The 17,832-nt window shown below is 38.8% G+C and overlaps 1 protein-coding gene across 1 annotated transcript; it reads left to right on the top strand.

The window, feature by feature from the left end:
* Window positions 1-275: 275 nt before the first annotated feature.
* On the top strand, window positions 276-17,693 carry NBR1 (NBR1 autophagy cargo receptor). Its single transcript, XM_072356557.1, has 20 exons — window positions 276-728; window positions 1,593-1,655; window positions 3,019-3,037; window positions 3,458-3,480; window positions 4,228-4,374; window positions 4,935-5,009; window positions 5,145-5,362; window positions 6,427-6,591; window positions 7,038-7,244; window positions 8,361-8,520; window positions 9,007-9,294; window positions 9,742-9,894; window positions 10,648-10,723; window positions 11,136-11,237; window positions 11,710-11,871; window positions 13,038-13,395; window positions 13,677-13,771; window positions 14,334-14,412; window positions 14,807-14,912; window positions 15,310-17,693. Exons 1-20 carry the CDS (start codon window positions 627-629, stop codon window positions 15,481-15,483), a joined length of 2,772 nt encoding a protein of 923 aa, XP_072212658.1. The 5' UTR covers window positions 276-626; the 3' UTR covers window positions 15,484-17,693.
* The last annotated feature ends 139 nt before the right edge of the window (window positions 17,694-17,832 follow it).

Here is a 17,832-nt window from a genome sequence, read left to right as displayed (position 1 = left end):
GCGCACTAGAGAACCAATCCTGAGCTCAGTTTGTACCACGTGGTCCCAGAGGCACCATCCTATTCGCTTCTTTTCTGGAGCGTGTCGTTTCCTATCCGGCCACAGCGAGGCGGGACAGGAAAGAGCACAACTGATTGGTTGTACCGGACTGCCCCGCTCCCGGAAGAGAAAGGGCATTGTGGGAGTCTCGGAAGTGCGTGCCTGCTGGCACGATGCCCTCCCACTTATTTCCGGCCTCCCTGGTTGTGTTTATTGTTGTCGTTTTAGCGCACCCGGTTCCGCCCCTCCTGCCCAATCAGGGCGGCAAGGCGGATGAGAGGCAGGCCAGAGAGCCAATAAGGTCTCGCGAAGTACAAGGCGCCTGTCTAGGCCAGTCCGCCATGTTAGGGATGTCACACTGCTGAGGAGGGGGTTCTGGTGCTGGGCTAGTGGTTACTACGCTGGGGGCTATTGCTGGAGCGCAGCGGGCGGTGAGTGGCCCTGACTGCCCATCCGTTCCTCCCCCCTCTACCCCCAAAGCTGGGCCAGCGGGTGACTGCGGGCCAGGACTGCGGGCCAGGGCTGCCTGGTTGGGCTGCTGGTAGGGTTGCCTGGCAGGGCTTCCCTTGCTTCCCGAGGAGCGCAGCATGGAGCCGCAAGTGAACCTTCGCGTCACCTGCCGCGGGGAAACCCAGAGCTTCCTGGTGTCAGATACAGCGCACACGACGTGGGCCGATGTGGAAGCCATGGTGAGCGCTGCGTGACTTCTCTCTCGGCTTCCAGCGCTGTTGCTCATCTTACGGGGCGTTAAAATTAGTCTTGTGAGGCTGTGTTGTGAGAGCTGTCTACTGTCTTCCAGATGGCTAGAGGTCTTTTGTTAGAACCAGGGTGACAGAATACGCCTCAGTAGAGCGGTCTTGGAGAAGTGCGGTTTGTATGTAAAAAAATACACTTTGGCCTCAAAGTCTTATTCAACATAACAATTACTTTTGTTTACAGTTCATTTAATATTGTGAATTCTGCTCTGTTAATACAACATAGCTGTTTGGATTTGTTGTTCTTATTTGGAAATGCATAACGGGTTTATGTGTTCAGGCATACAGTGAATCTGCCAGGGAGTAGTAGAATGTAAAATTCCTTTCATCTTAGCTTGCATTTGTTCTAGTTTCTCAAATCTCAGATAGGTTTGTTGGGGGAAAGAAAGGCTGCTTGCCCGTACCAGGTGTTGTTTAATGTGCAAGCTGGTGTTCAAAGATTGTTGGCTTTAGCTTCTGTAAATTGCAGTGTTTTCCATGACTGAGTTCATTAACCCTGAGCAAGTCCCTTTACCATGTAAAGGCTATTCTGTGATCTTGATTTGCTGGGTAAACGTTAACTAGAGAAGCTGGAACACTAAATAAATGATTTTCTGCTTTTCACTGTGGCAAGTTGGTAAAAAGTGGGGTTTAGGGAAGACATTGGACAGAGTTCTTTAACTCCAGAAGAACAGACTTTGTAAAACTGGAACTGAGAGGGAAGGGACCTTTTTTTCCTGTTAATAGTCATGATTAACTGAAATCTGCTGGAGGCCCGTCTCATTGACTTCGTTTTAATTTTTTTCCTTTTGCTTACAGGTTAAAGTTTCATTTGACCTGGATGACATTCAAATAAAATACATTGATGAGGATAATGATGAGGTATAATGCTGCCCCCTGCCCCCCTTCTCCCTCCTGCCTCTAAAATGCAACTGCTGTGAACCTTTCTGCCTCTTATAGTCAGTCTTTCTGGACCATATATTTTGCAGGTCAGAGGTGGTGAGCTTTGTCGTTTTGAGAAAAAATGCAGCTGATAGTCTCTTGGTTTCACTCTTAATGTAGCATTCCTAATTTCAAACAGAAGCTGTTGCTTCTGTTTTTCACACCAGTAATAACCCTACAGAAACAGGTAGTGTTTCTTTGTGTTCTGAGGAATGGGTAGTCCTGTTGAGGAATTTTAATTTTTTTTAATTATTATTTTATCAGAGTAAAGTACTTGTAACTGCTTGTGTCTGAAGCCACAATAAAGCCCTGTCTCTTCAATCTATGCTCGTTCCTCTGAGATCCCCTGGCATTAGCCCATGTTTACTTCAGTGATCTGGTATACTCAAATCCCCTGCTTATTTTATGTGAATGCTATAATCTGCAAGCAGATTACTGACTCAGAAGGCAAATTAGTTACTTCCAGTTGTCCTTGTTGAGTAACTTCCTGTTTGGCATAACTTTGACCTCATTCTTTCTGCTTATCTGGAGGTTTAGATTGGAATGTAGCTGTCAAACAGAACAGAGTTGCTGAGCAGTCTGAGCTCTACAGATTGATTTGCCGCTTGGCTAGATTTCAGAGATGAGGATTTAAGAAACAAAAAACCAAACCAAAACAAAATTCCTAATGGGAAATGTCAGGACACTTCCAGAAACATTGTAGGGAAAGATTCTGTCCTTATTTTCCAGCCTTTATCTCTTTCCTTGTCTACTTGTATGTATACTTGTTTAATGTGTGTGTCTGCTCAAGATCTCTTTCTTGTGCTAATAGAGTAAATATTAGAATTATGTAATGATGTAGTGATTAATTGGCTCCTTGTATGAATAACTTCTTTATGCAAATTTTGATTTAAAAAAAAAAAAAGAGCACCTGTAGTAGATTGTGTTGCCTTGTTTGTGATCAAGAACACTTAAGTGTTGCATGCTTGGTATTAACAGCAACTGGGTCCAACCTCTGTTTAATTGCGTAGGAAGCCTTGTGATAGCAACACTGGCTTAGTTCTGCTGAGTGAGACCATGCTTATTCTGGGTGCCAGCGGAGCCAGGGGCCTTGCTGATGGTGCAAACCTAATAAAGAACGTGATCTACTCCAAAACGCTTCATCATTGGTTAATAATTAAACATTGCAGCAAAAACAAAAATCTGAAAGAATGATAGATATATAAGAAACTGAATAAAAGTATATTTACCTTGTAAGCATGTTAATTCCTAAAACTACAAAAATTATTAACAGGCTGTTGCTCATTATTATTTCTCTTTACAGGTTTCTGTGAATAGTAAAGGTAAGCTGCTATTTTATTGAACTAAAACCAGACTTGTTGATAGACTGTAGCTGTTAACGTAGGGAGAAACAGCTGAGAAACCTTGCTTGTTGGAATTTCATATATGGCTGGGTGTTAAATTCTTCCCAGCAGAAGAAAATGTATGATACATTGTAACTGTTTGGGTTTTGTTGGTGTTGTTGTTTGTTTGGTTGGTTGGTTTTTTATGAGTGAGTTAATGGAATGTTAACTCTCAGGTCTGTAGGCTACATGCCTTTCCTGGGTGCCACATGTGCAGCAGCCTCTTCAGTAACGCTACTTTAAAATAATTTATAGAAGGTGTGGAAGGAATTCCTAGAAGTAAGGGTTCTTAAATACTCTATGCTAAATTTACATGTATTTGATGTAGGAAACATTCACATGTTTCTCTTTTCTCTTCAGAGGAATATGAAGAAGCTCTGAAGGTAACTGGTCTCTGAACTTTCCAGTATATTCAGCTTTCTAATGAGGATTGTTGTATCTGAAAAAATAGCGTTATCTAGCATGTGGAGATGAGAATAGCTCAGTTTTCCTGCTTTGGATGATAGCTTGAATATTTTGCTACACTTTAGTCCAGCCAGGCCGATTTTGATATGGTATTAATTATTTGAGTATGTTGTGGTTCAGGGCTCTAAGCACACAGTGAACAATCACTGACTTCATCAAACACACATTAACGCCGTGTTTGGAGGTACTGGGCTCTTACGGGATCCATTTAAAAATCTAGCTATGTGCTTTGCAATGTTATACTCTCTGACAATAAAACTTCCTTTCATGTTAAGAGCTTAGTTACTTCATCAACAGGTTGTTGTTGTTTTTTTTCTAGACCAAATAAGGATTGCATTCCTTTGAATTGTACAGCACTAGTGCTTTCAGAACTTCTGGTTTGCATTTCTAATCTGAAAATAATTGTAGATTTTAGAACTGCTGCAGAATATTTGCCTAATAAACTTGTTTGTAGTGTTCTTTCTAATAAGCATATCGACTGCAAGGCAGAATATAAAAAGCTTGGTCTGTCACTCAGTTTTTCATGTCTTTTGCTGTTCCCTTCCTACCCTCCATCCCCCTTCCACCCTTGCCTCTCTGGTGCACTATAGTGCTGTATTTTTACATGATTTTGTATGTTGGTTTTAAGTGGAATAAATATGGTAAATTGTGTAGTGTTTATTTAGATTGCAGTTAAACAAGGAAATCAACTACAGATGAATGTGTATGAAGAAAACTCTCCTCTGAAAGAAACTTCATCTTGTTCTTGGCAACTGCATGAAAAAACAGTCACAGAGAAGTTGGCAGTTCTTAAAGAAGAGCTGACAGCTCAGGTAGGACGAAGAGCTGGATTATATTCTCACTAAAACAAAGAATTGAAATGTTATTCATTTCATAGCCTGATTATAATTTTTACCTATTCGTTAAAAAACTAAGCTCAAAAATTGGTCCTTGTAGCTACCTGAATGTGGCCATTGAAGGTCACAACACTGTTTGAATGTCTATAAGAGGATGTTTTGATGCTGTATTTAGAGGTTCATTCTTTTTGACGATTCTGAATATCTTGATAAATAAAATGGTCTCCTGAAAGTCTGATTTGCCTTCTAGCAACTTTTGTTTGACTCGATCGCTTTGGCTTCAATGTTTAATTGCATATGAATGCAAATAAGGCAGAAATCTTTCAGGAAAACTTTAGTGGCTTCCTTGTCTGACTTTCCTGCTGTTTTTTAAAGAACTTGAAATCTTTATTTTAAAAAAGACTTGAGGAGAGAGCTATTTCAAAGTGGTGGCTATGTTGAAAGTGTGGTTTGGTTGGCTGGTTTGTTTTGCAGTTTCATATATTTGATGTGTTTGACTTTTTTTTTTTTTTTTTTTTTTTTCCCCTCTTCACCAGCAAAAGTTAAATCACAGTAGAACAGGAAGAACAAACCAAAGTCCTCCAGAATGGTTTACTAGCTACTTGGAAACTGTAAGTGTATTTTCTTTTGCATAATGCCTTAAGAGTGTTAAAATTTGAGAGGTTTTGGGTGGAATTGATACCTGTGATGCCTTGTAAAATCAGTATCTTGAATCTCCATCTTAGTGATGACTTTTTCCTCTTCAGTTCAGGGAGCAAGTGGTGAAGGAAACTGTTGAGCAACTAGAACAGAAGCTATATGAGAAGCTTGTTCATCACAGTCAGTCTTCAGACTTCTCTGAGAGCTCTATTACAGAAGCACCTCCTGGTTCAGAGACCCAAACAAAGAATGGTAATCAACGTGACTGGCTGATCTCCTGCTGCAACTGCCAGGCTCGAATTGTTGGAGTTCGCTACCAGTGCAGGTAGAACATGATGAACGATGACCCCATAGAAAACTTAAGCATGTGAATAAGAGTTTGAGAAACCATCTTCTTATTTCTAGTCTGATGGATGGTATAGGCTTCAGAACCTCTAGTATGTATCTCATAAAGAGCTTACTTTCTCTGCTGTTGCAAACAGTCTTTATCTGCATAAAAGAAAGATTAACAATGTTTTGAAAAAAGATTTCTTAAAAGAACATAAGAGCATTTTCAGACTCTTATTATTCTCAAGCACTTCAAAACTTTTTCTATCATACAATGTGCACTAGTTAAGCTAACCAAGCACTTTCCTTGATAAGTTAACAAAAGCATGAAAACTATAGCTACCAGTCCATCAGAACTAAAAGGAGGGTTGTGCTTTTTGTTGTTGTTGTTTTGTTTTAAGGTCAGTGAGTTTAAAGGAAGAAATGCTTTTTTTTTTTTTTTTGCTTTAAATGAGCTTCCTGTCATTAGTTAATATGTAGTGAGCCACTTAAGTGAGGTATAGCAAGTGAGGTTTTTATTTAAATGAGACAGTTGCTGTAAAGATAAGTAGTTTAGGTTTTGATAGTAGTAGCAGTGAATGGAGTATAAGTAGGGGTCTTCTTTTGGGAATTTATTTTTCTTGCTGGCCTGAGGTGACTGTTTTTAACTAGTCCTGTTCCTGCAAGAGCAATGTACTTTACATTGTGAAAACTTGATTTTTTTTTTTCTTCATATCTCCTTGCATAAGTATAATGCAGTTTCTAGTGTTGGAATTCAATGTGATAGTTTATTCTGTAGAACAATAACTGTCAGTAACTTATAACAAACAAAGTGTCAAGATTTTCCTTGTGTATTGGAGAAGGAAGTGGGTAGTGCTTTGCCAAGAAGAGATGTTGATTTAGATGTTCCAGATACTGACATATGTGGGAAAGAATGAACTTCTTTCACTCAGCGACTGCTCACAGTGATAGTTTGATACTGAGGGTTTTTTGTTTGTCTTTAAATGGAAGGATTAATTATTATTCTTGTGTATTAATTCTTTGTCTACCTCCTGGTAACATTCAACCCTTACTACTTTGCAGTCTCTGTCCAGCCTATAATATTTGTGAACAGTGTGAAGCAGGAGTGTATGGACATGATCCTAATCATATATTGCTAAAGCTACGAAGGCCTATGCTATGTATTGCTGAAAGCTATGACGTTGCACGGTTTTCGCCTTGCCTGCCCACTACTCTGGAGCAAGTTAGGTAAATGATGGCACCTCTTAGTACCTGGTAAGACTGTCCTGGCAGTAAAATAGAAAAACCTGTCTTGCAGTTAGTGTTCTGCTTTTATGAATTCAAATTTATTCAAAATAGGAAATGGTACTCTGCAGTGCAAGTATTGAAAAATAGTTCTATACTTAGATTCCTGACTAAAGTCATTTAGTTACAGAGCTTTTAATAATGAAATAGAAAAGATCATAGGTGGGTAGTAGTCTTTGAGAGCTTGCTTGTTCTTTGAGCATGGTCTGATCTGTCTTCTCTTTGACCAAGGCTATTCTAAATACCTTTGTGAGCAGCTGTATTCTTTGAGAATCGTCTGGTATCCAGTCTAGAAACAAGAGGCATTACCTGAAGTGTTCTGAGACTGTATTGACTAAAGCTAAATTTTAATCAGTTTAGTATGCTTAACAAAGTGACTCTCTTTGCAGGCTCCAGAAGCAGATAGACAAAAGATTTCTGAAGGCAGAAAAGCAGAGGTTACGAGCAGAGAAGAAACAGCGAAAGGCAGAGGTCCGGGAGCTCAAAAAGCAGCTAAAATTGCACAGGAAAATTCACCTGTGGAACTCTGTCCCTGTATTGGAAACTAGTGGCTCACCAACTCTGAAGTCAGAAAATCTCCAACACAGTACCATACCGTAAGGGTTGTTATTAGCTGATCAACTCTTAGTTGCACTGTCTGTCTATCTGTGCTGAAACAAAATTAAAGTAATGAGGAAGGCTGTGAAGTTGGTCACTCATTCACAGTGTCGTTTGTGATTGAATCCTGTGGAAAATTATGTCTAAATAGATTATTATATAGGTTGGCGAGGGAAGGAGAATGCATAGGATTACATGTGTGTACATGCAATTTAAATTAACATCACTGCTAGCTTTTTTGAAACTCTGTATTTTTCTGTTTTGTCTCCTTATGGTTAAGTATATTGTGTGCATGTGTTCTGTGGTTTTTTTTTTTTTTGTTTTTTTTTTTTTTTTGTTTTGTTTTTGTTTTTTTTGTTTTTTTATCTGTATGAATTTAGGATGAAATACATTAGGCAACAGCCTTTCAGACAAGGCAGACTGCTTTGCGCTTTTGAGTTCCTTTAGATTTTATAAATGTTCAGGGCGTTTAGGGGTTGATTAAGGGTTTGTGAGGAGCTTAAAATAGTTACGGCATCCTCCTGACTGGACAGAAATATTAAAAGAAACTGAGTGCTCCTAAGTGGGATCTTTTGAAGTCGATATTGATGGTGAACTGCTTCACCAATCCTCTCTTGGTGCACTAAACTATCAGTAGAGCTTTTTATTTATTTATTTATTTATTGCCTTTCAGTCAAATCTGTGGTACTTACTGAACAAACAATGCTGCATGTAAGGCCAAATAAGATACCGCTGAACTATAAGTAGTTAATTCAAAGTTGGAAAGATGATGACTTTCTTCTGTAACAGTGTAGTAGCATTGCTCAAAGTGTTTTAAAACTAAATTAAAAATCAACTGAAGAGCAGTTAACCTTTCTTTTAAACTTCGGTATTGTAATAGAGATTCTTCCAAACGAGCAGATCTTATTTTTGTATGTTTCCTTTTTAGTTAAGCAAAGCAAACTGCTGAGTGGTGTTTAGACTTGAGATGAAAACTGTACTAAAACATTACAGTTTGGAAACACATCTAGAGACAGGAAAAAAACACACCTAAGTTTGTTATTCTGTTTTAGCCATAACAGCTGAGTAACTTCCTCAGTTTTGGTGCTTCAGTTTATCTTTCTTTACCCTCCCAGGAGTCTCAGTCAACACTTCCAAGCAGTTGTCCCAACACTGAGTGCAGTTTTTGTGGATGAGAATTTACCAGATGGGACTCGTTTGCGGCCAGGCACAAAGTTCATCAAACACTGGCGAATGAAAAATACTGGCAATGTGGAATGGAGCTCAGACACAAAGGTAGCTTTCCTGTGTTGTTAACTTGTGCATACTAAAATAGTTGTAGAAAAATAAAGTTTATATGTTCTACGAATCTAAATTCTCACTTGGAACCTGTTTATGATTTGACTAGTTAGTTAACTGGGAAGTGTAGGGCAGTAAGCTTTCTATAAAACTAGAGAACATAGAAGGAAAGCAGTCAAGGTAAACGTTGGTGAAAATGTCTTCTGTTGTTGTTCTAATGTAATAGTGCAGCCTGGTTACAGCAAGTATGTTGCACTTCTGATTTCTGAAGTGTTTTCTGCTGTGAGTGTTCAGTGAATTCCTGTTTAAAAATGAGTGTCTTCTTACTTTGTGCTGATAGAGACTAACACAAATCTTTACTAGCAGCCACTCTTTGTCTAGCAGTTGTATGAGGCCTTTTAGCAGAGAAGTTCAAAATGTTTCTTCCTTACTACTTGTGAAGAGAAAATTGTAAAGTTTTTTGCTTTTTTTTTTCTGTTTCAGCTGAAACTTATGTGGGGAAATCTCACCTTGGCATCTTCTGAGAAGAAGGATGTGTTGGTACCATCCATACCAACGGGACAAGTAGGAACCGTTTCAGTTGAGTTCGTGGCTCCCAATATAGAAGGAACTTATACCTCTCACTGGAGGCTGTCACACAGAGGGGAACAGTTTGGGCCTAGAATCTGGTGCAGCATTGTTGTGGATCCCTCCCCAGCTACCGACTCTTTAGAAAGCAATTGGAAGGATTTTGATTCCTGTCATAAAGATGATATTTCCAGTAACAAACAGGCAAGTAACTCATCCAGTTTTGGGGCACTAGTGAATTGTCCAGTAGTTTGAAGAATATGCATTATTCTCTGCAGTGGTTTTGTGTTTTTAACTATATTGATCTCTAGGGGATTCTTTTAGTAGCTTGCTTCTGGTTTTTCTTTTTTCAAGTTCTTTTTCTTCTCAACTAAGAATAATAACTTCTTTTGCATTTTTAAGTTATGAAATAGTAATTCTTTTTTGACAGATGCAGTAAGTTACTGATCTGTTTCAGCTATTTGTCTTTTTTAATTAAAAAAAAATTACAGATCTTCTTCGCGTTAAATCTTGTCCTTTTGGCTCTAAAATGGGAAGAGTTTAATATTCTTCAGGTTGCTTGTGACTTAAATAATGTTCAGGCTTTATGTTTTGTGACTTAGATCTGCTACCTGACTGAGGTGTTTCTGAAACTTCTTTTGTCTTTTGCAGGATACTTACGTGAAGACAGAAAGGAATGCTCAAGTTACAGGTGAAATTGTGGAACAGGCTGAGATATCTCTGCCAACTTTTCCTTTGAAGATGAAAAATCTACCCAGTGAGAGAGAATTCTATATCCCATCTGTTGATCTTCTCACTGCACAGGTAAAGTACTTTAAAATAATAAATCAGATAGAGATGAAACAAACAGTGTTTGTTTTGATATCTATGTACATAGAAATCCATAAGAATGAGTAGCTCTTAAGCTTTAAAATAACCACTATGTTTTCAGGAAGAGAGTACTGCATTTAATATAGCAGCAGAACTATTTCCTTGAATTGTTACAGGGACCGTCACTGTAATTATGTGCTAAGATTTTCCTTGAAGAGTTGTGGTGTGGGGTCTTTCTTTGACCTCTGACAATCGAATACTTAACTTTCCCTCTCACTGCCTTAATCTGTGTGTTGTTTTCTCTAGTGTAGAAAGATCTCTAAGATCATCCAGTCCAACCATCCACTTATCACCTATGTTTTCCACTAAAACATGTCTCCCAGTACAACATCTAAACATTTCTTGAACAGTCCAGGGTCAGTGATTCCACCACCTCCCTGGGCAGTTCATTCCAGTGACTGACTACTCCCTTAGAGAAGTATTTCCTAATGTCTAACCTGAATCTCCTGTGGTGCAACTTGAGGCCATTTTTTCTAGTCCTCTTGCTAGTTACATGGGAAAAGAGGCCAACTCCCACCTCACCACAGCCTTCCTTCAGGTAGTGGTAGAGAGTGATAAGGTCACCCCTGAACTTCATCTTCTCCAGACTAAACAGTCATGGATTCCAGGGATCTGATGCTGGGAACTACCACATTATGATTCCAGTTCATTGCTTGTTGATGAAAACTGTAGGATTTCTTTCTCTAGGATTTGCTGTCCTTTGAGCTACTGGACATCAATATTGTACAGGAATTAGAGCGAGTGCCACACAATACTCCTGTTGGTAAGGATATTCTGGTGAACTGTTGCTAGCATTCCATTTTACCGTTTACTCAGTGAAAATTTGTCTGGGCAAAAGTTATTGTTCTTCAGGTTGTCTTCCTAGTTCCCATGTTGTTTTTTGTTTGTGTTTTTGTTTTGTTTGTGCATCACTAGAGGAGATTTAGTTGTTACTTGTCACTTTCTTCTTTTCAATTTCACATTCCCAGGACCATAAGATTCCAGACATTCTAGAAGGTTACCATTTGCTTTCCTTGACAAGTATCGGTGATTGCAAAGTTAATTGCCAGTTTTGCCAAAGTGTCTTATAACTCTGTTGCCTTTGAAGAATGTTCTTTAAGAAAGGATCTTAAAAAGTTACTTCCTGGGGGGAGGTTCCTATTATGACTGTCATCTTCGTAATCTCTATTTTACAGACGTGACTCCATGCATGTCCCCTTTGCCACATGATAGCCTCTTGCTAGAGAAACCTGGCTTAGATCAGATTGAGGAGGAGAATGAGGGTAAACCAGTGTCTGGTAAGCAGTAGTGATGGGGAACTTGAGAATGGGGAGGTAGGAGGATATTGTCAAATCTGATAACTGGACAGAAGTTGTGTTTTATTTACCTAAATAATTTGAACTCCTGTTTTTTGCATATCTGTGGAAAAACAGTTTTTTGGATTATAAATCTATAATCTGATACTGTTCTCTATAAAGCTTGGAGTGTAATGTATCTAAAATTCAGAAACAGAAAATCAAGGTTCTTATGAGTTTGCTACCTCATAGAATTGGTGAGAGAACTAAGAATTTGCCTTTTAAGGACTAGATTAGACTCACATTCAATTTCAACTTGAAATGAATTCCAAAATCTTCAATTTCTGAGGAATAATCAGTACATAGAATCAGTGTTAGTAGCCTTGGCTAGCTTAAAAAAAATGGTTTTATGCTTGTGTTTCCTTGTAGTGACATTCAAGTAATCAAGGAATGATTGAAATCTGCTTTTCTACAGATTCTTGTGTGGTGAAAATGAAAACTGAACATCCGCTGAACCAAGAAGAAGGGGAAGAAGATATGAGCGGGACTCAGTTTGTCTGCGAAACTGTAATTCGTTCTCTGACTCTGGATGCTGCACCTGACCATAAACCCCCACAAAAAAAGAAATCGCAGAAGAGTGAGTACTGTACTTAGCTGACGTTTGTGGTATTATTTTCCATGCAGATATTGGCCACAAATTGATTTATACTGCAGCTAATGATAAATTTTCAAATTATTTTTACTGATTGCTGTATTAGATTCTTTGCAAACATTCCAAGACACTTTCAGTTGTAAGGTGATAAATGAGGAAACTTCTAGGATAAAAAATCACTCTGTTTCTAGAAAGGAATCAAAAATCCATCAGTCAGAGGCAATGACAGAAAATGGCAATGGTACATAAAATAAGTCTAAATTGAAGGTAAAGCTGTAATAAGGGCTGTAGGGGGGAAAAGAAAAATCAGTTACAAAAAGATCTGGTGTTCTGGGGCTTTGGTTCTCGTGTTGGAGCAAGGATCATTGCTATATCAGAATATTGGTGTCATTGATTTGAATCGCTGTTTTGAGAGCTAGCAAATTTAATTAAAGGAAGAAAAATAAAAAGTGAAATTGAGATAATAGTTCCAGTCAATGTTCCATTCATTACGCCAGTCATTCAGATAAGTGCTCATAGATGGCTGGCACTTGCACAGTTTGCGTGCATAGTTTGACACCTGTATTGGTTGTTAATATACGGATGGTAGCAAATGTACAGAAGGAATAAGTAAAGGAAAACTCACCAGTGGTGGTGCCTTGGCTGAAGAAGCTGGGGCAGTCCTCACTGGTGAGCAATCTCCAAGAGATGCTGCCTCAGTGGGAGTCAGCCCTTAAATGAGGTCTCAGAGGGGATGGAGTCGAGCGCCACCCCTTCCGGGAGCACAGCTACATCACTCTCACCTGTGCTCCCACAGCTGACCCCATACTTGCCTCAGCTGATTAATCAGAGGTTCAGGCTGTGATTACCAATCTCCCATACAACACCTCTGCTTAGATTTGAAACATATAATTTAGGAGCTGAAAACTGCTGTTCTCAGTGTACCTGTTACTTCTGTTATATTCCACTTTAAATTTAATATGAGATCAATACCTCCCTTCTCCTCTCATGAAATAATATTAATGAAAAAGCTCTTATACAATTAATATTGGTAGCAAAGGTTTAAAGTTATTTCTGAATGATTGCCCTTTACACCTGGAACAGTACTGCTTTTGGTCTTATCCACACAAAACAGACGATTTTTAATACCCTTTTCATTCTTTTTCTTTTAGATGAGCTTCTGCTGTCTGATGAGAAAACAGACCACTCTAGCAGTACTGTCAAATCTGATGAAGATGATGATAAAGATGATGTTCAAAGTCAAGGCTCTTCTGCTTCATCAGAGGATTATATCATTATTCTCCCAGAGTGCTTTGATACCAGCCGTCCTTTAGGGGAGTCCATGTATAGTTCAGCTCTTTCTCAGCCCAGCCTGGAGAAGACAGGAGAATCTGCAACAGGGGCAGGGAATTCAGAAAGGGAAAGGCAGCCACAGATGCATAGCATCAGTAACATTTTGACAACTTCACAAACACTGGCTGTAGTACCATTGGCCTCTGAGGCTGTGGACACCTTACCCCAGTCAGAAAGGTATGCTTCTAGGATAACGATAAAGATTTGCTGCAGGCTTTACAGGATGTTGTGATCAACTTCAGTGTCCAAATAGAAATTGTTGCAAAAAAATTTTTGCATGTGCCTGTGCATCCTATATCCTGTAACTTTTTTTATAAAGCCATTTGTGCGTAGATAATCTGTGAGTAGAAAAGGAAATAAGGGAGTACGTGAAGATTTCCTTTTGCGTTTTTTACCTAGACTTACCTACATGTGGGCACATTGAATGGAAGGGTAATCGTTTTGCTTTATGTTTTCAGAAATCTTGCATCTCTTCAGAATCATATCTTCCAAGAGCCAAACAGACCAACTTTGGAGAATGTCTCTTCCGCTCCTTATAATCAAATAAGAGAAGGTACTGACTATACTTACTGAAGGGTGCATACGTAGCTGCATCCTATTCTTTACACCTCAGTTGAATTTCATGTCTTCTATACTTGAGGGGAACAGGAACCTACCCAAGTAATAATAATCTGTTTCTCTCGGGGTGTTTAAAATTTTATCATACAGAAGTCTTGAATATAACTGTAATCAGCTTTGTGAATCAGGTGAGAATAGTGTTTATTGATTAGAAATGGTAGAAGAGCACTCAGGAATGCCTATATACATGTAGAAGTTTATCTTTCTCTGGGATTAGTGCTGTATGCTCAAGCCATTGTTACAGTTATTTGGAGCTCAGACAGCAGTTCATGTTGTGGTGAAGCAGATACCCACTGACTTCTCAGCTAAATGACTCCTAGAATTCTTTTGATTATATTAACTGTAGTGAGAATCTTGCATGCCTAGTTTGCATCTGGGTCACCAAGCTTGAAAGTACTAATTTAGACTGAATCTCACTTTACATTTGTGTGTGTTGAATCTCTTCAGCTTTTAGTTAACTTTATGTGTTCATATGGGGTATTTCCTTCTTCTTCCAGAACCTAGTGGTGAAGACAGGCATGAACCAGAATCTTCTGTATTGCTGACTAGTATCCGAAAGGGCTCAGAATACGCAAGGTAATGAAACAGAAGCTGCACCTTCACAAATTCTGTTTGTTCCATGGCCTTTCTTTGAAGACTGAGTGACTAAGAATCAGTGGAAATCAGACAGAAGTTACTCTTGTCTGGATGTGTATGTCACAGCTTCTATGTACGTAGTCTATTTAATCTTTTCAAACTTTCATTTTACGTACAGTAAGCTAATGTACGTTAGCACTGAAAAAGTACGTATAAATTAGCAGAAGGCATGGAACACCTGATTTCTGAGTAGCATTGATTCTTTTGGATAATGAGTTATTCTCTCTAATAAGAATTAAGTCTCAGTTAAGCCATTAGTGAGGAAGGATTTGCCTTTTAGGTGAAAGAAATATGGCCTTTGCTGACCCAAATGTAATACCTAACCTTTCTGCAGACACCCACAAGGAGGCAGTATTGCAGGAGATCTAGTTAAAGGAGCTCTGTCAGTTGCTGCCTCTGCCTACAAAGCATTATTTGCTGGACCACCCATTACAGAACAGGTAAATGTCTTTTTCCTATGTTCTGTATGAGTTTTACAGAAGTCCAACGTTAAAATTGTAACTGTTGGTACCTTAATAAAGCATACATTGTCTGTATCGATGTTTCACAACACACTGCTGCAACAGTAAAGTGTTAAACTTGGTGACATCCCTTGGAAGCATGGCACTTCCACAGCTGATAGAGAAATCCATGCTGTGGAAATAGAAGCAAGTCTCTGAGCATAACACAAGAGAAGTAATTCAAATTTACAAGTGACCAATAAAAATAAGTGCATATTGCTTCCTTGTGGACAGAGGGCTTCAGTGTCATCACTGCATTCCAGTATAATGCAGGACTGCTGTTGAGATGGCAAAAATAAGATAAGTCTTCTTGTCTCTCTTGTTTTGTTTCTATCAGCCTGCAGCTACAGAAGAGCACACTGCTGCTCTTCTATCCAGTCTGTGCGAGATGGGATTCTGTGACAGGCAGTTAAACCTGCGACTGCTGAAGAAACACAACAATAATATGGTTCAAGTGGTAACTGAGTTGCTTCAAATCAGTAATGGTGACTGGTACAGCAATAGATGCTGAGCCTTCCTGGTGGAGAGATGAATCTCCTTAGTTGAGCAAATTCTCATTAAACACTACAGCGTTAGCGGACTGCCTTTTAGCTACTTCGGAGGTATAGATAAAACTTTGTCCTTTTCTCGAGCTTTTGACTTTTTCCTCTCATGGAAATGTCAAACAATGCTTGTCACAACATTTTACAAATTGGACACCAGAATTTCAACTTTACTTTTGCTGAAATTAGATGTATTGAAGTTGGTAACTTTATGCTGATTCCTTTTTACCTGGAAATGTTATAGAGTGACTTCAGCCTGCACACTTCTCCTTTTACTGTATGTAAAATACTTCTAGGCAGCTGGGAGCCCTTGTTTTGTTGACTTCTAACACATTGCTTCCTATTACAAAGTTTAAAATGCTTCTGTAAAATATAGTCTTGTCTAATTTATAAGAGATACCTGCTACCTGGAAACTCTTTCTTCTGGTATGATACAGTTATCAGTTTTTGTCCAGTTCTTGATAGTAATGTAACAGAATTAAACCTTACAAATAATTCTTGGGGGTGTGGGGGGCCGGGGGAGAAGGAGATGTTGCTCATATATTAAAATATATTAAAATTAGTCTTGAACCATCAAATGACTTCTGAAAAGCCTGAAGTTGATTTGAACGGATGTATACCAGGAAAATCACTGTTTCTTGTAGCAGAATAAAGCATAAGAGTTAATTTACCATCTGCTATTAACTGTAACCATTAGTAGTAATTATAGCAGTAAACTTATATCTAACAAAAAATAGTCTACATAAAATATTTTGTTAAAAATAGAGTTGTACTGTAGGAAGAGCCTTCCTAAGAACCTTTGAAAAGGTTCTTTGGGGGGGAAGGGAAAGGAAAAAGTTTAAAAACTCAACCCCTGTTTTTTTTGTGTTGTCCGGACATCTTAATACTACATTAAGAGTTAGCGTGCATACAAAGCCAGATTTGGAGTATGAATTCTGGTAGCATTTGGGAAACGACCCCCCCCGCTCCCCCCCCCAGCAGGGGTTGTACAACATACTTTATTTTGAAAAATATAGTAACTTGAGCAGTGTTAAATATGTAGTCTCTGGCAACGTTTCTGGCTGCTTCTGTAAACACATCTGTAGAACTCACTTTCTCTCACAGTTTTTTCTTTACATACGCATACTTATTTCAACATTTAAGGATTCCCTCCCAAACATCCTGAGAGGTGATTTGATTCTGAAGAATCGCAAGAAACCAGTAACATACGCTGCTGTGCAGTGGTGTATCTGTAGATAATTGCTCACAGGTCAGTCCTCTGAAAGTGACAGCAATGTTGGCTACATTCTTTCTTTTGAGTAAGCTTTCTAAGTTGCCGCAGTGGGAGACCAGTGATCCTGAAATACAAATTGCTGCTTCAAAATAAGGTGTTTCTATTTTGACACAATGTAGCTGAAGCAGCTGTCAGTATTTTGACTGATCAGATGATCAGTACTAGTTTTTTAAAGACCTAGTACTCTCCATGATAAAATACCATTAAAATAATTGAAGAGAAATATGTATCATACTGCTTCTGTTTTAAACATATTTTTATAGATTGTGGAAGGTAAACTCTTAAATGCTTATTTTGAAATATAGCAGGACTATTTTGCAGTGTTTCCCAACTGTCTGTACCCCAGTACAGCTGCCTACTGTGGACCAGATAAAGACTTTTCTGTAACTTGAAATGATGGTGTTTTTTTTTCTCCCCACTACAACTTACACATAGTGATCTGAATATCTTTCAGCTTATGCTTACTATACTGTATGATGATGAGGAGGGGACATGGATAAGTGCAATAGCTGGTGAAGTTATCAGTCTGGTTGTTTTGATCTGTAATACCCAGCAGCACACTTGCTCTTTCTGTGTATACCTTCATACTTAAGATTCTAATGTGTTCTGTAAATTAACAAAGCTAAAATGTTTGAGGAAAAGCACTTTGTTGCAGATTGAAGTGTGAAATACTGTTTTCAATGGGTTACCTTTTTTGCTAGAGGTTAGATAGTGTATGCTCAGGCTTAAGATGTATTTCTGTTGGCTTTGTATATTTTGTTAATGGATGCATGGTATAATTTATAATATATTCTATAGTGCAAATACGACCTGTACCTTATTTAGGCTAAGTGCTTTAAATTCATCTGTGATGCAGGGGAGAGGAGGGTAGAAGACCACAACCTTACAATAAATCTCTTTATCTGGCTGGCTCTCATTGGCCTCTTTACAGGTGGCTGCTCTGGCTGGAGTGCTCAGCTGTGGCTGTTCCCCTCTGCCCTGGTAGCTCACAGTCTTGCCACAGCATCAGGACCCTGGCTTTCAAGAGTCTGCAAGAGGGTAGGGA

This window comes from Excalfactoria chinensis, chromosome 24 (assembly GCF_039878825.1).
Source record: "Excalfactoria chinensis isolate bCotChi1 chromosome 24, bCotChi1.hap2, whole genome shotgun sequence".
NCBI lineage: Eukaryota > Metazoa > Chordata > Aves > Galliformes > Phasianidae > Excalfactoria > Excalfactoria chinensis.
This window is presented reverse-complemented; position numbering and strand designations above follow the sequence as displayed.